Source organism: Leuciscus leuciscus, assembly GCF_965113295.1.
Source record: "Leuciscus leuciscus genome assembly, chromosome: 2".
Taxonomy (NCBI): Eukaryota; Metazoa; Chordata; class Actinopteri; order Cypriniformes; family Leuciscidae; genus Leuciscus; species Leuciscus leuciscus.
In genome coordinates, this window is record NC_138726.1 from 41,747,803 (window position 1) to 41,768,115 (window position 20,313).

The window sequence follows — 20,313 nt, forward strand, 5'->3', positions numbered from 1 at the left end:
TAGATAGATAGATAGATAGATAGATAGATAGATAGATAGATAGATAGATAGATAGATAGATAGATAGATGATAGATAGATAGATAGATAGATGGGATGGATAGATAAATGGATATAAAATAGCATCCGAATATAATAAAAATAACACATTTTAATAAAAAATAAAATAGCATCTGACAAGCAGCACAAACAGTAAGTAAAAAGTAAAATGTTTTTTTAAGTTCTAGCAAATATGTGTGCTGTGTAGATGAAAAGGAATTCTGATTTAAACTCTGTTATTATGATCTCCATTGTGCTGAATTGAGATAGATCAGTCTTTATGTGATGAGCCTGGGATGTTTTTGGCAGATACATCAAAGGCCGTTTCCAGGTTGTTTAGAGGACAGATGTGAATGGGCTGAATCCTGAGCAGGCAGGAAATCAGAGACAGGGTAAAATAAACAGACCAACACAGCTTGACCTTTCCTATAACCCACCTGACCTTTCCTGACCCTTCCTTCTCTCTTATCTCTTATCTCCCCCTTATTCTGACACTGAGGGTGGAGGACAAGTCGTCTATCTCCTCTCTTTTCTCTCTGTCCTTCTTTCTTACACACAGGCAGACACACAGATCAATCACTGTTCTGGCTCTGGCTTATGCAGTCACTGAGAAGGCTGGAGTCTCACTATCAGACAGCAAGGAGAATGTTAGTGTGCGGTAATAAGAGGTAAAAAAAAAATCTGATGTGATCAATAGACAGCATTCATGACATCAGTCACAGAATAAGTGAGAGAAAACATTAATGTGTTGATAGATTTTTACTGATGAGATGAGAGAGACTGGAAAATGAGGGGAGGAGGAAAGAGAACAAGGGATAAAGGCCAGAGCATAAGGGGTAAGAATCAGTGAAGATAACAAAAGTGATTTAGGAGCACGGGAATAAAATAAAATGGGGGAGTAGGAGGAAGGATCGGAGAGAATCCGGGCAGAAGGACGTGTGTGTAATAGGAGAAGAGAAAAGGGGGATATTGAGGCACCGCAAGCTGTCATCCAGTTGGAGAGGGTCAAAGGTGAAGAGTATCATATAGGACACATGCATGCATGCACACATACACTACCATTCAAAACGCTGGGGTTAGTAAGATTGTTTTACTGTTTTTGAAAGAAGTCTCTTATGTTCACTGAGGCTAATATAATATTATGTTGCTAAATATTATTACAATGTTTTCTATTTTATTATATATTTAAAAATGTAATTTATTCCTGTTATGGAAAAGCTGAATATTTAGCAGTTCTCAGTGCCACGTGATCCTTCAGAAATCATTGTGTTTATCAATAAAAAAAGCTCAAAAGAAGAGCGTTTATTTGAAAAAGAAATCTTTTGTACCATAATGAATGACGTTGCTTCTTTTGATCAATCAGTGTACACACAATTCAAAGGGAGAATATTTTATTTTATTTTATTTTATTTTATTTTATTTTATTTTATTTTATTTTATTTTATTTTATTTTATTTTATTTTATTTTATTTTATTTTATTTTATTTTATTTTATTTTATTTAGCAAAATTCATAGTCCTCAAGCTAGGAAAATTTCTTTGAAAAAATTCTTAGTCATTCAAGTTGATCAGTACAGGTTATCATTACAGATCAGTGTGATATGGTGTGATAACTTTTAAATCAGTATATATGCCCCACCTCATTGAGAAATTATGTAGACCTATTATCATAGCACAAACTTTGCCTCACAATTTAAAAACCAAACTATTGTTTATCCACTTCAGGTGACACCCCCTCACGCTAAAAACTTGCCCACATTTGTAACAGTATCCTGCCGTTAGTTGAGTAACTTCACTACTGTTATAGAATGCTTGGGAACTGAAGTCAAAGAGATTCTTGCCAAGAAGTGACGTAAAGCTGGAATCCACTAGGTGGCAGCGGCACTGTGAGTCTTGTGTTTATTCTCTCAACTGGCTGAGGATGCACTGTTTCACAAGTTCAGAGACTGTTTTTGTAGTGTTTGTTACAGGAATTTGCTTTTACAGAATCAACATTGCAAGAAGGTAAGCTGCCAGAACAGACTGGAGAAAATTCAGTTTAGAAATGAAAGTAAATATTTACAGCCAATCATCATAATGGTGCACTCAGTAATTTTTTCCTCATCAAACATTTCATACATAAAGAAATGAATAGTGCTTTTGAAAATATGTTTAAAATCACGTTCACTAAACTTATGGAGAATACAGACATATGCCTATCAGTAGCCTTACTAGCCTAATAGAGTTAAGAGCTGCTTTATTTTACATGGAGCGGGCCAACAGCTCTCTTACTAACATAAACCAAAAGTCATTTGATTTTTATTGCAGTACACTGTGTTATTGATTAGTTGTCTGCAATATGTTGTGCCTTTTTCCTTTCTACGTTGTGTCAAATTACAGTAAGAGAAGGAGAGATGGGTGCACACACACACTCCATCACAACTCATTCATGCAGCTATGACTCTGTGGTCTCAGACTAAAACAATATATTCCATCTCTAAGATGTCTTGGCAGATGCACACACCGACCGACACACAGACAGGGAGTCCTTCACCGAACAAAAGGCATATTTGAGATATGAGCATCTCCCTCTTGACTCAATAGCTTCTTATATTTCGGCACCACCATTCATCTCCTCGTATGTCAGTGCTGCTACATGCTTCTTTTGTGCTTCATAGTTGGACCATCAGGGATCTCACATGAAATATTTTGTTTAACTGGCCCATGACCGGAGTCTGTTGAACCTCGATCAGGCTACCTGCCAACAAGCCTTTCTTTCTTTCTTTCTTTCTTTCTTTCTTTCTTTCTATCTATCTATCTATCTATCTATCTATCTATCTATCTATCTATCTATCTATCTATCTATCTATCTATCTATCTTTTTTCTTTTTTTCTTTCTTTCTTTCTTTCTTTCTTTCTTTCAGTTAGAACAAACCTGATTGATTATTGGACACTTTTGGGAATGCATCCCAGGGTTATTAAATTAAAACTAAAAACATTTACGTTTAAAAAAAAAAATATATATATATATAAATCCGCAAGACCTTCGTTCATCTTCGGATCGGAACACAAAGGAAGATATTTTTTTTTGATCAAATCCGAGAACTTTCAGTCCCTCCATTTGGAGCAATTTAAAAATTCAAACTCCAGAACGATATTAAAGACATCATTAAAGTTATCCATGTGACTCCATTGGTTTAACCTCAAATTTATGAAGCGACGCAAGTGCTTTGTTTGCACACAAAAAACAACAACATAATTTACCATTTTATTTACGAAAAAAATCACCTGCAGACCAGTAGGGGGAGCATCACGACGCATGTGTGTTGTTGACTCAAGACCGGAAGTTGTTCCTTGAACGCGCTTTGTAAATATATAGGTAAATTATAATTTTTGTTGCGCAAACAAAGCACTAGCGTCGCTTCATAAAATTGAGGTTAAATCACTGTAGTCACATGGATAACTTTAATGATGTTTTTCCTGTCGTTCTGGACCTTGAATGTGTAAATTGCGTTGTTCCCAATGGAGGGACTGAAAGCTCTCGATATCTTCAAAAAAATATATTTTGTGTTGCGAAAATGAGGTCACAAAGGTCTTTACGGGTTTGGAATGACATGAGGGTGAGTCATTAATGACAGAATTTTCATTTTTGTGTGAACTAACCCGTTAGTAAAATAACATTTTTTTTATTACTTTTTTTTTTAAATAGCCTACAATTTTTTTTAGATAGTTCACTTTTGTATCACTTTTATTTAGTTTAATTTGATTACTCAGACCTAACCTAAAAATAAAAATGAATACTAGAAATATTTATTTGTAAAAAACCCGAATAAAATATCAAGAACATTTATAAAAAACAAAATTAAAATCAAAACAGAAAATACAAAAATAAAAACAAATTAAAAATGCACACACAAAAAAAAAAACAACTACAACTAATAGTATCTCGATATTAAAAACATTGACCTCCTGGTAAAGATTCCATGATGAATGTTGTATTGCAGATGTGTAATATGAATTCTAAAATCCATATTAATCCATATTTGCTGAAATATGATTGCAGATCTTTCTCAATTGAATTCTCAATGCATGACTTTTCTCATATATTTACTAGACAATGTTTTAATTCCTTGGTTTCATTTAACCCTGAAAATAGAGAGTAGCAAAGACTTGGAAAATAAGAAATAGTAGAACAAGAGATGGTATGTGGAGACAGAGAAAGCCAGTGATGGAGTGAAAGAAAGATGCCAGAAGTAAATCTCTTCTCTCTGTTGGGGCAATGTGATCCCCTTCTCCGCTTGGCTGCTTTTGACTGGAACTCCTGTTCTTCCCTCCCAGAACAATGCAGGTCAGCTTAACTTTCAGTCGAGGGGGGCACCCCGTCTACAGGTAGTCCCTTTTACACAGACAACACACACACACACACACACACACACACACACACACACACACACACACACACACTCTGCTGAAGTTTACCTGAGGTTTAGTGCCAATAAATTCTATATCTAACTTACACTGGACAGTTATATATACTTGAATACAGACTTACTCTTTTTCTCTTCGCATAATGATGCTCGCACAAATAATGTATTCTTTGAGCTTATTTGAGATCACAGATTCATTTAAGATGCTTAATCATTAAGAAACGCTCTGTCACATTAGAAGAAAGAGACTGTCAGTAATGTGTGTGTGTGTGTGTGTGTGTGTGTGTGTGTGTGTGTGTGTGTGTGTGTGTGTGTGTGTGTGTGTGTGTGTGTGTGTGTGTGTGTGTGTGTGTGTGTGTGTGTGTGTGTGTGTGTGTGTGTGTGTGTGTGTGTGTGTGTGTGTGTGTGTGTGTGAGAAATATTTGTACTCCTCACTTTTTTTTCTCAGCATACTCATGTACTTATGTTTACACACCAGCGGGAAGCAGCACTGAGTAAGAAAAATCTGCAGACAGGAAACAGAGTGTTTACTCAACAAACTTTGAACAAACACAAATACACCTTCCTGAAGTGACAGGCACAGATACTCTTTGACATTCATGCTGAGAGCCTTCTTAATGCACATTATACAGAAATGACACAAACTCACAAAGAGATGCAGACTAAATATACAAAGGCTATATCGGAGCTAGTGGTTTACTGAAAAGCATCTTGAGGAACATCTGAATGTTAATAGCTCTTTTGGACTTTGGGACCACTGGAGAGGTATTTAGGTCAATGACATTCAAAAATGCATAACATTTTTAATGTATTTGTACATGGAATTTTCAATAAGTTTGGCACTTAATTGACATTTCTAAGGAAAGAAAATCTATGAAGCAGTTTTAAAATCCATTTTTGGAAAAACTGACAAAGTAGAAAGTATCAAAGAATTTCTGATAGAGTTGAGGTTGTAAAATGTATTGACATTTTGGAATTACTGTATTAGTTCATTATGTTTATTAAAAACTTTTTACCTATATAAAAACTTTAAAGAAAAACATTATTAAAAGTGCGATGAAACAGAAGTAGCAACACATCATATATGTATTATGACTTCAGAGTGAAGGCCGGTACTTGGTTCTTTGCATTGGTTCAAGATTGGATTTTAAGATGTGGGCAATGGGCATTGCACTCAATAATGGAGACCGATGAACGTGAGTATCACAGATGCGTGTATCCAATATAAAGAGATGCTTGATGCAGAATGACTGATGAAACAGACTGTAAACACAAATAACTTTAACGACGATCACAGAACTGAGGAAACTGAGGGCTTAAATACACAGTGGATGGCAGTCAAAGAAACAGGGAAAAGGTGTGCAACTAATCAGAAACCTCAAACTACAACTAAAACTCGGGAAAAACCATGACAAGGAAACAATGCTGCCTTCACCCATAAGAAATTTTACCACGGTATTTGTACCATGGTAGTACCATGGTACTAGTACCCCGGTATTTTTGACAGTACCATGGTACATGTACCATGGTATATTGATGGTACCATATGATATGCACCATGGTACATAAACCATGGTATTTTTAATAGTACAATGGGACGTGTACCATGGTATGTTTTATATTATTATTTATTTATTTATTTGCTCAAGATGTACCATGGTAATACTGGGTATACTATAGTTATGTCTGCAGTACCGTGCAAAGTACCATGGTAATATTTGAGGTACTATGGTTATATCTGAGGTATGTACCATGGTAATATCTGTACGGCAGAATGTACCATGGTTATATCTGAGGTACTAGGGTATGTACCATGGTAAATCTGAGGTACCATACTTATACAGTATAGTACTTCAGATATTATCATGGTACCATGATAATATCTGAAGTACTATAAAGTATGTACCAAGGTATGTATCTGAGGTACTATGGTATTTGTACCATGGTAAATCTGAAGTACCATACTATGTACCATAGTAACATCTACAGTACCATGCAATGTACCATGGTACCATGATAATAGCCTATCTGAAGTACTGTATAGTATGTACCATGGTTATATGTAAGGTACCATGGTACTACCATGGTAGCCTACTACTATGGTATACCATGGTATGTACTATAGTACATCATGGTAAAATTTCTTATGGGCACGTACTATCGGAATTATCGTAAATAAGGGTTTCCTAGTTAAAAATTTAACATGAACGCCCTCTCAAGTCGTATTTACCACTATGAAGTTCGGGGATCATTTTTATAGGCTATACCAAGTTCCCGAGTTGTGCATGCCATAAAATTTCAACATTGCGGAGGGGAGAACAATTGCTGTTGTGACTGGTATTTTTTATTAGTTTTTTTCACAACAACTACATTGTCTTGTCTTGTTGTTAAAGTAGTGCATATTTACATATATAACTAGGCTAATCATTTGAAGCGTATTGTATGTTTTATACACAGCAAAATAGCCTGTATTTGACCAAAATTCCAGAATCGTCAGCAAGCTGACTATAGATAACGCTCTGAATGTTTATGTGGTTGTTAGCGAATTGGACACTAAATATAATTTTGGCTTTTAAATTATTTCCCCAATAAATAGGCAAGAATAAACCTGGTGTCCTCCATGACAAAGCACTTGAATGCGACAAGCCCGTAATCACAACTTCACAAGTGGAAAGTAGGAAATTTCCGATAGCACGTGAAGGCAGCAAAAACAGAACATGATTATGAAACTCTGATACTACACAAGACAAGACATGATAATGAAACTAAACATGACCGTGGCACGGTGGCAGTGAGTTTGCAGGGGTGGTGGTTTAATTGGACTAAATGATTGGAGAAGTCCTGTATACTCATCATTCACAATAAGATCTAGAATGCTTTTAGAAAATAGATTTTCTATTTCATGCCGATTTTTCAAATTTTCGTTTCATCCCGACTTTAAGATGCTCAAGAAGGTGCATGTAAAATATGTTACTTCTTTTTACTTGGTTACAACACATGATATTTTCAATAAAGTAATTAAAGCTGCAGTCCGCAGTTTTTCCTCTTTGTCGCCATCTCTGTTCGAAATCTGCAATTGCAGTTATTCGCGGAATTATCAACTTCACGTGGTTTGTGCCTCGGCATGGCACAGCGCGGATGAATCCAATGTTTTGAGGAGAATGTGCGGCTGTCAATCACCGCGCTGGTGGTGTTGATACTGTCATTCGCAATCACAGATCCTACTTTTTGGAAATATGAACAACATAAGAATTTTCACCGGAAAATGTCGTCAAAACAAGTAACATCCACTTTTGTTCCGACCAACTAAGGGGAAAAAAATCATTGCAGTAAATCACGCTGATTAAATCTAACGATCACTTATCATATCACGTCAAACCGTGCAAATTATACTTTGTTCTCAAATTGTTAATGTTAACAACATCAGCATTGCGTGACTACATTTAATGCCCTTCCGATATTTGTCCTTGTTTTTGCATGGGCCGGTTGCAGTGTCTTTATTTCTGTAGCCACTCTGAAGTCCAAAGTCTTTTGGGTTTTACAACTGGTGAATCTCCAGTGAACCCTCACACGCAATATAGCCTACTAGCCGAGACTCCTTCTTTAAGTGTACAGATGTGACGTAATGACGCAGACATGCTCGAATTTCCTGCGGAAATCCACCAGTACCACTGGAATTAAAAACATTATTACAAGCTTACCATTTTGAATCGAGCTACGGCAAGCAGATCGTTTTGAGCACTGGCTGGTTATGTACTTGCTCAAAAAAAATATTTTGGATCATTTTTTACCCAAAAAAGCTATGGACTGCAGCTTTAAATTTAAACGTAAAAAAAAAAAAAGAAGATTTTCTGCAAATGGTATAAATATTTTTCATATTTTATATATTCACATTTTTAATTGAATGCATTCATTATGGTTTCTTTATAAATGGCTTTGTGGTCTCTGTGTTATTGTTTATATGGCTGGTATAATTCAGGCTTTCTCCTTGTACGTGTGCATAAATAAAGAGGCTTTATTTCCTCATTGGCTGCTGTTGCACCTTGTTTGCGAATGGCTTCCGATGAGCACTCCACTTTTCACACTTATTAATCTCATCCATTAACACATACATATGCACACTGGCTTCCTCTCCATCTCTCTGCCTCTCTCTTTGACACGCACACAGGCCCAGCCTCTCGGTGAGAAGCCACTGCGAAACTGAATCCCACCACTACAAGATAAGGCAGAATTACTGGAAGATGAACAATATGGTCGTTGTTTAGTAGCTGCCAGCCATCAGAACTACACCCACTGCGGAGAGAGTCCAAGGTAGAGTCCGCTTGAGTGAGCCCAACACTATCGGATGTGAACTCTGACAGCAAGCCTGAAGGAATGCCGCAGTGTGTGAGTGTATGTGTGTTTTTGTGCATATATCTTTGTGTGTGTGTGTGCACACATGTGTCTTGGAGCTGCACCAAGTCAACTGCGCATAGTTGACCTGTAATAGGAGAAGCAGGGGCCTGTCACTTTCCCAAATTGCTACTCAAAAGCTCTGACATGTCAGGTCAGAAACAGTGTTGAGGTACAGGCTGTGGTTTGATGGGTTTGGCCACATTACAATCATCAGGCTGTACTGCTGTTCTGCCGCTCAGAGCTGTCTACACTGTAGTCATGTTGTCAGAATCCGTACCCTCAGACCTGTAGGGAATGCCTGACATCGGTTTTTTTTTTTAAAGCTGTTTTGTGCCAAAGCATAGATTGTTGTTAATGCTGGAAAAAAAATCTCTTGATGGTTTTGAAGTCAAATAATGGCAACCATGTAACTAGAAACTCTGAATGTGCTTGACTGATCCGAGATGTTGTCATATAAATTGGTCTATTTAGAGGATTTTTAGTGCAGTTTTTTACAGTGTGGTCTATGGTAAACTGTGGTAAAAGTTGGACATGTAATGCTGTGAAGTGATGCAGTATGTTGTGTATGCAGTTGGTGTGTTGCCAGAGTATCCACCTTATTCTTCAATGCAGAATTAAGCCATTTCCAATAATAAATTAAATAAAAATAATAACCTGTAAAACTACAAACCAGTGTGTCTACGATCACAATAGTAAAAACAATTAATATATATATATATATATATATATATATATATATATATATAAAATTATGTATATATGTAAAATTATTATTTTAACCAAACTTTATGTATCTACTAAACAAATGGTTAACTATCATAGCAAAACACATGAATGTGAATTAGCTATAGCATGAAAGTTTTAGATTAGCATCTTATTCTTTCTCTTTCTCTTTATTTTTTAGATTCTGTCTAATTCTCTCTTCCTTTGTATATTTTTTCAGTTGGTGTGAATGAATGTTCTGAGAAGTAGATTCACTTCCATCCAGTTGTTGTAGGACTCTGGGAGAGTCTGAGATTTACTAATAACCCAATTAGCCGTGATTTGTTACAACGTGGGCAGAGAGAGAATGAGCTCTCTTGACCTGTCATTCAAAGACAAATTAATCGTTGCTCCCATGATGCTCTAGTGCAGTTGGCTTATGCTGAAAAGGAAGCTATCAAATGTCAAGTCCTCTATTGTGTAGACAATTCCCATGGATTCCTCTGTAAAGTTTTTGGAGGTCCCCTCTTGCCCCGAGAATCTAAACTTTCAAATAGTGTAAATTTATAGAGTGACAGTGATCAGAAGGAATTTCGAAAGTTTCATTGTACACAAGTTGCCTTCTCTGTAATGAAAAGTGTGTGAACACTTCAAATAATGCTTTTATGTAAATTGTTTCCTCCCTCCAAGTTTGTGATGTACTGCACAAGTGTGCAGAGTGCTTTCTGAGGGTATTGACTACAGCTGCTGTATGTTGAATTGGTGATGTCATGTAGTCCAGCTGCATGTCACTGGTTGCCTGTCCTCCATCAATGAGAAGTAAACTGAACTAGTCGCTGACACTTTTATTTGCTAAATCTATTTTCAAACCTTTTAGAACCGTCTTGATTTGTTTGTTTGTTAGTCATTTGGTTGGTTTATCTGCCAATAGTGAAAGGAAAACACTTTAGCATCATGATTTCCCCCTTCTGCTAACAGTTAGGTCATGTATTTTTTGCATTACAAAGTCTCCCAAAGGTTTGTGGTCGGTTAGGATTAGGGTTAGGTTAAGTCATGTTAAGTCTCTTATGTTCAGTAAGGCTGCATTTATTTGATCAAAAGGACAGCAAAAACAGCAATATTGTGAAATATTATTACAATTTGAAAATGACTATGTTCTATATTAATACATTTTAAATTTAATTTATTCATACAATGGCAAAGCTGAATTTTCAGCATCATCACTCAAGTCTTCAGTGTCACATGATCCTTCAGAAATCATTCTAGTATACTGATTTGGTGCCCAGGAAACATTTCTTATTATTATGAATTTAAAGCAGCTGCTTATTTTTGTTGAAACCATGATGCAATTTTTTGTCAGGCTTTAATTAATAGAGATTTCAAAAGAACATCATTGATTTGAAATGCAAAAATCTTTTGTAGCATCATAAACACTGCCACTTTTGATCAATTGAATGCATCCAGGCTGAATAAAGATTGGATTTCTTTCAAAATAATAATTTGATTCCTTGTATTCAGCTGCAGACCTTGCTAAAAGTAAAATCTTTATGTTTCTGTTTCAGAAAGCAAAACCCGACGTCTTAATCTTTACATAAAGAGCACTCTGTCCTCCGTTAGCCATGCGGTACCGACAGGTACTTGGCAGTGACACGTTATCTAATACCAGTCTCAGTGAGTCCAGCAAAGCGTGAAGTGTGACCAGCAAGCTCTCCCAGCATCCCGTTCGCTCACAGTATCAACACTTAGGTCCTTTCCTCAGGGCACTGCACTCGGCTAGGTAACACATACCTATGGCATTTAGAAGAGGAAGTGGGTATTAGCGGTGGAAGCTTGCTCAACTGAAATCAAAGGCTTGTATTAAAGCCATGCATATTGGCCATGATCTTGACTGACTCCTCTAAACACTGAATAAACACATCTGAGTTTATGTATGCCGAGTGTCTGGCTCAAACTACATTGGCGGTTTCAGGGTTTTAATGACGGAGACTAATTACTTAATGAGTTTATTAGAGCTCATTTGGAAGTGAGTTTAGCTTTCATCTGAGAACAAGACGGCCTCTTATCTAATACACTTCCACAGTCTGCAGCGAAGAGACGGTCCGCTAAAAAAACCTTCCTTGGCTCTGGTTTAGGCCCAGAATAAGATTATGACCGTTTCTACTAGAGCCAGTCTTCTCAGGACGTTTTATGGCATTCATGCTCTTTCCTGCCTTTTCTCACTAATTTAAACATAAATCTATTTAGGGCATTCCAGCTGATTTGCGTAATTAATACTAAATGGGAAATTGTAATTAAACTAAGAGAGCTGAAAGATGAATCTGTTCAAGTTCTTTCAGGTCTAACAATCTAATGAGGAATGTATGCTGTTCCATATACATTAATACTACTGAAATGATGATTTTTATAAAGAAAAGATTATTTAAATACTAAATAATACTATATATTATTTCGCTTTCAAATGCTTCAGATGCTCAGTAGGAATTTCCAAATTAATCTGAGCATCTGTAACACGTCCCTATCATCATGTCAGCCACATGGAAAGCTTACCTGTCAGCAACTGTAGAAGAGAGTGTGCTTTTAACAAAGTTTATTGAACAAGGATGCAGAATCTCTTATTTATTGTGCCAGTTTCATTTCAGAGCATTGACCCACTGCTAACATTCTGTTTTCTTTTACCGGGTGAAGTTCAGCACAGGGTTTTTTACGAGTGCCCATCTCTGATGTTTGATGTTAAGGGCAGCTTCAGTCAGTGGCTCCTGGTATGTGTTGGGTGCAAGCTTGAGACAGGATAAATGTTTGGCAGGGAACATGTTCGGCCTCTTTCTTCTCCCCTAGGATAACATAAACAGTTTTGGCACAAGAAAGCAACGCTGACCCCAAGGCCAGCCTCTGACACAACCCATTCATTCAGTCTGTGTGTGTGTGTGGTATAATGTCAGGACCATGGGACAATGATGATGTACCATTTGATCTGTTGCAAGAAACATCCTGTCTCCTAAAAATCCTGTAAACATTTACTACCTCTCAGTTTCAAACCTGTATGTCTACCTTCTGTTGAACACAAATAAGATATTTCAAAAAATGTCTTAGGTTTTTCTTTAGTGTTGTTTTGGAACCATCTGACTTTCATTGTATGGACAAACAGTCTTCAGAACGGCTTCTTTTCTGTTCCATATGAGGAAACCCCTCTTTGATGTATCTAACATATTCTAACTCCTCAAAAGTCCTCAAAATACCCTAAGGAGAATCATTACCTTGTACATCATCGATGTTAGTTTTTAATATTCTGAAAAGACATGAATTTCCTGATTTTCATGCTGTATTTATGATTTATTCCACCACACATTATCCTTTGAGAGCACTTTGGCACAGAACAGAACCCTTGATTCATTCCCCAAAAAAACATATATAAATATGCGAATAAAACGTAGCCAGGAACGTCATCAGATTGAGATGATTCACCCATATAGGCTGCTCTTTTAAAACTCACATGAAATGCTCCGTCACTCAGGCTACACCCAGTGACGGCTGTAGAATAATATATTGCTGTTCATTAAAAAACTGTTGTTGTGTTTGATAAACTGTGCCTTTAAAGAAGTTATTAGTCAAAGGAATATTTTTCATCCAAATTGAATGACATATTTAATTTCCTTTTAAGTTCAGGTTTTTGGCATGCAGAAGATTTCACTGCTGTACATCACTCTAAAAAGAATTTCACAGGACCTATTACCAAAACCTAAATAAATGCATATAGTAAAAAAAAAAACGTTTAATTTATTGATATAATTAAACCTTTTTAAGTTGCAAACATTATTTTGATGAGTTCTGTTGACATCATTTTGATAATTAGGCTACATCAACCTAATATTGTATGTAATTTAAACGGAAATTTCTGCATAAGTGTAATAATAAGTTGTAATCTTGATAACTTTGAAAATTGGGCAGTGGATTTCTAGTTCCCAGCATGCTTTGCTTAGGACTGGAGAAGGATAATAATTTTGTTTAAATTCAATGTTATTTAATGTGTTTTAGTAAAGGGAAAGACCTTTGCCATTTAAAAGAGTTGAAGTTTTTGTGGTTAGCATTATGCTGAAGAGTACTGCTCATGGTTAAATTTACATGTTAATGCTGTTAATTTGAACTGAACTGAAATGAATTGGTTCTAATGGGCCACCACTAAATGTTGAAATGAGAAATTAGCTTGGAAAAATGAACTTGGTTACTTAAATTATTAAGTTCCTGTTACTCAATGTTTTTTGGTTGAACATAATTTCATTAGAAGTTGTCACAAAAGATTGGTGTAAACTGTCCTGTAATTTTGTTGTTTAACAACATTTGAAAACATTTGTTTTTAGAGGGTACATATTTCCACACACAGTTCTGTCATATAACTTCACAAAGTGAATATCTATAACACAAACATTTACATAAAATGAACAATTGCTGGCAAAATTTAAGAGACTGACTCTAGTTTGAGGATGGTTTGTTTTCTGTGATGGTAGCCATTAATTTGAAAGCAATATTGCGCTGACCCTTTGAACGCTGCTGTAGAACATATTCTGTGTTCTCCTCATGCTGGAATGATAAAAACATGAGTTATAGGTCTGTTTATCCCACTCTTAAGGCCCTGAGTGCATTATCAAACATAGAATGCATTAGGGTCGGTATTGTTAAAAGTGTTTTTAAGATCTAATAAATCCTAGTTATTTATGGAGCCATGGTCACAGCGCTTCACCCCCACCATCTTCTTTAATTTGGCCCAAGCTCTGCACCCGTACCTGTGTGTGACCAAAATCCCACTGTCTGATGTGATCCGGCCCACATATGAAGGAAGCTTCCAAACTTGACTGTGTAGCTATTTCTGTATCTTGGATTATGCAGAGGGATTGTATTATTCTGCAGAGCCACTTCATAGAATTCTAGACGTCTTTCCCTCAAATGCCAGATGCTTGTATTTCTTCTGAATGACAGAGTCTGCTTGAACGCTGCCACTGTGAACTCTGTTTTATAGTCTGTTATATAGAGTGGGTGGCTTTGACCTCCCTCCATGCTTTTAAGTGTGTGTGTGTGTGTGTGTGTGTGTGTGTGTGTGTGTGTGTGTGTGTGTGTGTGTGTGTGTGTGTGTGTGTGTGTGTGTGTGTGTGTGTGTGTGTGTGTGTGTGTGGTGTCCTTGTGTGTTTATTCTAATGGGAATTCATTATTTTTATTACGTCTTCATGGTGGGTGGGGTTGCTTGATTTATAGTTCTATTGCAAGAAATAGGTTAAAAATGTTGCTGTAAGATCCGTGTGAACACACACAAACACACAGTTATTAAAAGAAACGTCAGAATACTATTTCAGTGGGTAAACCGAATCGGTGAAATTGTCAACACAGCTAGACCCCATTTACAACTTCTCATTTCTGGCTCGGATGATCCTATGACAAATGGTCAGCACTAGATGTAGTTGCAAATGGGTTGCAAAACCTGAGAGCTGACAACGGTTCATCTTGTAATGCCTTGATTCCTTTCTGTCTCTGATTAACTCACGAGAACAAGCAAAAGAAGTATAGGAAGCTTTGTGTGCATGAACTTGTGTAGCCTATATTTAGGCTATCTTGTCTATTTGCATCAGTATCAATAGCACTTTGATATTGAAGGTAAAGCTCCTATAAAGCCAGCTACTGTCAAAAACAAATGTTAGGGCTATTATTATGATTATGTAGTTTTGTTTTGCTATCTTTTAGATTATGTGCAACATTTAATTTAATAAGAAAGGTTTGGACTTTACAGAAGTAGCTGAAAACAAACCCAAACCTGTCAGTCAATATCAAGCTTAAGCAATTCACTGTTCAAGTCCATCTTCTCATATTTTGATTAGCTGTATTGCTTGCGTGACAACACTGATCATATAGCCATTATTTTTAGGAAAAAGTCTTGTTGACCTTAACATTTTCAGCCATATTTCAAAACTTGTAAGAACTAACAATTAGTGAATCGATAAAATCACCGTGTTTCTGCTCAGCTAACAGCTTTCAACTTTTAATTCACGTGAATTTACCCCATGAGTGGCTTTTAGAATAAAAAAAGGGGTTGTTTACGAATAACAAAATAATTGAATTGGCCTGAACAATAAGCAATTTCATTTAGGCTATATAATTTCCTGTGCAAACTTTTCTTGGTAGGCCTACTTTGGTGAATTTGCGCAATTCACGCTCCGCGTCTGTTATGTTTATTGTGATGGCAAAAGCATATAGCACAACCGATCCTGAAATAGCCATTTGTCTAGACAAGGAAAAATAGGACTAATCATGTTAGCGATCTGACCACGAAAAAAAACAACAACATAGCCTACGACATCACTCTTAACCAGATGGCCATCAGTTTAAGATAATAATAATAATAATAATAATAATTAAATTCAGGATTGAGCCTACCTTTACAAGTTGGGCACCTTCAAGATGTTTCCTATTCGTCAAAATTAGCTAATTTATGTAGGCTAATTTATCATATTAGCCATATAGCCTATCTCTTTCTTTATTTAATTAGTTGATTTGAACGAATATGTGCAACCATACGTTTTATGTAGCCTATTTTTCTGCTAAAACCAATTGTTAAGTAACAGTGGAACGTTAAGAAACGGCGTTTTCTCCAAAGATTTTTTTTTTTTTTTTTTGGGTAATAATTATAATATAAAATTATGGCATACAAATATGATTGTTTATCTTATAAGGCCTATTATCATTGTCTGTTTAATAGGTCTACTCTTATTTTTCTGTAGTCTACAAATTAAAGATTTTCATTTAGGCCTATACACGCATTTTAATTACAAATATAAATAAAATAATTGTCTGTGCTGATTTATTTATTTTTTTTGCGAATTGATGTGACAATAAATAACAATAACTTAAATTTTGTTCAAAGACACAAATATTCTGCATTAATTCACAACGGGGGGAAAAAAAAATCCTAATTTCTGAAATAGTCTTTTGAAAAGATATTTTTCAAAAAAATGTCCAAAAACCACAGATAACGAATCGGTCATCATAACGAATAACGAATATCCATTTCGACTGAACATAGTCCCTTCTTTTAGTGTAGGTCTATATGCAGAGTGTCACTTTCCATCCTTTTACTCCGAGGCCCACAACGGATTTGTTGACCGAAAAGGGTTCCTCTGTTCTTATAGCAGGTTGTTGCGATAGGTCTGATAGCGCTGTCCGGTGATGGTAATAAACTGTCCCGCGTCCGTGATATAAGCTGTTCTCATGATTTGCCGGGGAACAGACGAGCAGTCGCTCTCACGTCTCCACCGGGCTCGGTACCATGCTGTTCGGTGTGTCCGGTAACTGTGAAGAAAGAGAGGTCACGTCGCTGCCCGATGAATTTCCTAAAGAACCGGATTCCGAGAAAGACACCTAAAAGAGAAAGGCAAAGTTAACTCGAAATAAATACTACTAGCCAACTACTAGTCTTGGTCTGGTAGTGTCTTGTGCTTAACCTAGCCTACATTATAAAGTTTGAAAACCAAAAAGAAAAACGTCAAATGCACAATTTATTTATTCACTCACCAGCTGTTGAAATGCAGGTTGATCTAAGTCACTCTGAAGTGCAAATTCGCTGAGAGCTTTCCAGGGTGGTTGGTAAGTCTGCACTTCCACCGGGTGTCCTGGCATTGAAGGGTGATGTCTTATTGGGCTGCCTGCAACTAGTGCAGTGCCCGTCATACCCTGCAGATTCTGAACCAAAAAAGTCTGCGATGAGGGGACACAGCCACACAGACCATTTCATATTGAGAGAATTCATCTTGAAAAAAGTGTTAAATTTCCCCCAAAACTTTTGATAATTAAAAGGAAACTATTCATACAGCGCATTAGACAGTTCGAGAAGAAAACTGAGTTTAAAAAATTCCCCAAACTATACACACTGTAGGAGGAGTCTGTGATTTGCTTCCAGCCAACACTGCAGTCGAATTACAGACCAAATTCTAATAATCTCGAATCAAGTGTCAGGGATCACTCAAAGCCGCAACGGTCAAACTCTGTTTTTTCGCACATGGTAAATTTCTCACATTCAAAGTGCATTAGCAAGACACTTACCGTCTTATCGCCATGATGCTGTTGTAACTGTTTCATGAGTATAGATCTCTTCTTATCCTTGCAGCGCTTGTTTTGGAACCAAACTCGAATGACCCGCGGGCTCAGGCCCGTCATCTCCACCAGCTGCTCCTTCATGAGCGCATCTGGGCGCGGGTTTGCGTTGTAGCACGTCCGTAAAGTGTGTAGCTGCTTTTCGTTTAGCACCGTCCTCACCCGAGTGGTCTTCTCCGATTGCTTGTGCACGTGGTTCCGATGAGGAGTTTGTCGGACCGACACCGGGTCGGCTGAAGAAATTGTTTTAAATGTTAAATTAAAAAGAATAAGTTGCCTACATTAAACAGGCTATAGCGAATATAATGTCAATAATAACAATAATGCTGTTGAAAGAAAATTTACATTTCACCCGTGGTGATATAGATGGCTATAGCCGTTGGCATTTTGAATAGGCCTATTGATAGATAGATAGATAGATAGATAGATAGATAGATAGATAGATAGATAGATAGATAGATAGATAGATAGATAGATAGATAGATAGATAGATAGATAGATAGATAGATAGATAACTTGTATTTTGAATATCCCAGCAACAAATAATCTTTGAATAGAACTTGAAATCTGCAAATGAATTGCTCTGGCTTTCTGAAAGGTGTCAATAATCAATACCAAGATTACATTTAATTTAACCAATAATATAGTAATAATAATATAAATATTATCTATTTAAAATAAAATAGGCTATGCATTAAAGACCATCGTCTTTCGTATAGCCCTACCGCTCAGGCTTATCAGTGGTTGACTAAACAAAGTTATCAAGCGGATCAGCCTGTAATAGCTAGGCTATTATGTAACATTACACGATTCCTACCACAGTATAGCCAATATAATTACATTTCAGTTTAGCCTTTGGTTATGTGCTGAGGCCCATGAGTTTCAAAATTGACCTTAAAGTTCTAACCGTTCCAAATTAATATTTGTTCGTTTTTAATTGCAATATCCTAGCCATTTTATACTTGGTTGTGTCCAATATGACGGTGGTCAGTTGATTGTAATTGTGCTATACTGACCTGCCATATGTAATCCTCTGCTGCGGATGTTTCCCGGACTAAGAGGGCTGCCGCCTGATCCGCGCTCCAGAGCCAAACCATGATCCGCTCGACACAGCAGTTCCTCGTCCCGGACAGAGAACTCGTCCCCGGGCAAAAGCTGCCGGCTACACACCGAGCAGCGGAAACATTCGATGTGATACACATTGCCCCGAGCTCTCATGACCAAATCACTGCTGCTAAAGCCCAAAGTGCATTTTGTGCATTTTATACCGAACAATCTGTTTGATGTGGGAAAGAAAAAGAATGTATGTGCAATGACAAAACCATTACATCAATCCACTATTAATACTGTACAAGCATTAATCCACTTTAATTTAAAAGTCTAGGCTACTGCCAGATGTTTTGATCATTAAAAATATTAAAATAGCCTACATCTGATTAGTGACTGATTACAGATTTATGAAATAATTAATTGTTTTTCAGAAACAAACCAAACAAAAAACCTACCTTACATAATCTCTCTTACAATATGTTTTCCCGTCCCGTACGAAGCAAGTGCATGTCTCGTCCAGGTATTGGTTGCACTCCACGCATTTCAAACAGGCTGCGTGCCACTCCAGGTCGGGGGAGACCCGCAGGATGTACTGGTCATGGATTTGACTGCCGCAGCCTACACACATCGCAAGTCCGGACTTCTCTGCACATGAAGAAGAAAAAACATTGTTGTGAGCTGTTATACAGGAGTTTATTGAGCATCGATGGCACCTTCAAGTGTTTTCTCAATAAATAAAAAAACATCGAAATCATTATCTTCGAGTGTGTAAAAACTAGCACAGGGCTAGAGCAAAATCAAAACATCTCAGATGTCACATTTCTCAGAGAGCAGATGGAGAATCAGTAGGTCTGAAAACAGGAATTATTTACAAAATAAATGTTCAACTGCAACAAATTTAAAATCTAGCCTACTTTTAAAAATAAAGTTTTACAGATTTTTTTTACGGAAATGCTTACTTTTGGAATGATCGCCCATATCATTCAAAAAAGAAGAGCTGAATATTATATCCACCATACAGGTTGCCTTAAAGAGAAGATCGCTTGCGAGAAAAGAGAGAAGATAGAAAAGGAAGGTGCGCGCTCCCGGCTGCCCCGCAACTTCAGTCCAGAGTGAGGAGATGGAGAGGGGTGTAAACACAGGAACAGGGGCTGAGACGAGAGCTGTCTGGTGCACAAGACGTGACGTCAGGCGTAAATCCGAACTAAGACGCGTCACTAGGGGGCAACAAGTCACACTGGACCCAGTATTGATTCTTTTTTTCACTCCCTAGACATGATCAGATAACTCTGCGTGTTGATTCAGATCAATATGAAAACATCTTAATTTGTAGCCTATGCTGCAGGAAGGTAAGACATGAAAATATGCAAAAAACAAAAGGGATTTAGGCAATTTGAGGTAGACTTTTTTATGGGTTCCTTGATTCACATTATGCTATCTACATGAACGTCAGATAAGTCTTGCAAGTGGCTCATTAAGGTCGAAGTAGGCTACTATCAGGGTGACATCTACTGGTTGAAAAGTTTAACCACAAACCCGAAAGAAAATCTCATTCGTAACTATTTTACTTTTTTTATTATTCTTTGTTATTGG

The 20,313-nt window shown here is 36.9% G+C and overlaps 1 protein-coding gene across 2 annotated transcripts; it reads right to left on the reverse strand.

Annotated features, from left to right (window-relative positions):
* Positions 1–16,069: 16,069 nt before the first annotated feature.
* isl2b (ISL LIM homeobox 2b) lies at positions 16,070–19,840 on the reverse strand. Of its 2 annotated transcripts, none has more exons than XM_082155333.1 (6): positions 19,680–19,840; positions 19,176–19,365; positions 18,687–18,946; positions 17,620–17,903; positions 17,092–17,259; positions 16,070–16,938 (listed from the first exon to the last, which is right to left on the reverse strand). In XM_082155333.1, exons 1-6 carry the CDS (start codon positions 19,735–19,737, stop codon positions 16,822–16,824), a joined length of 1,077 nt encoding a protein of 358 aa, XP_082011459.1. In that variant the 5' UTR covers positions 19,738–19,840; the 3' UTR covers positions 16,070–16,821. The 2 variants fall into 2 exon arrangements, with proteins under 2 accessions (XP_082011459.1, XP_082011458.1); XM_082155332.1 differs by having other exon boundaries at positions 17,092–17,274.
* Positions 19,841–20,313: the final 473 nt, after the last annotated feature.

Bases quoted from the DNA above. Each gene is read 5' to 3' on its own strand.
- isl2b (XM_082155332.1), bottom strand. From the start codon at position 19,737: ATGGTGGATATAATATTCAGCTCTTCTTTTTTGAATGATATGGGCGAT. The intron at 19,366-19,679 runs GTAAGCATTTCC...CTTCATGTGCAG, and splicing joins TATGGGCGATCATTCCAAAA to AGAAGTCCGGACTTGCGATG. The intron at 16,939-17,091 runs GTGAGTGAATAA...TTTCTCTTTTAG, and splicing joins AACCTGCATTTCAACAGCTG to GTGTCTTTCTCGGAATCCGG.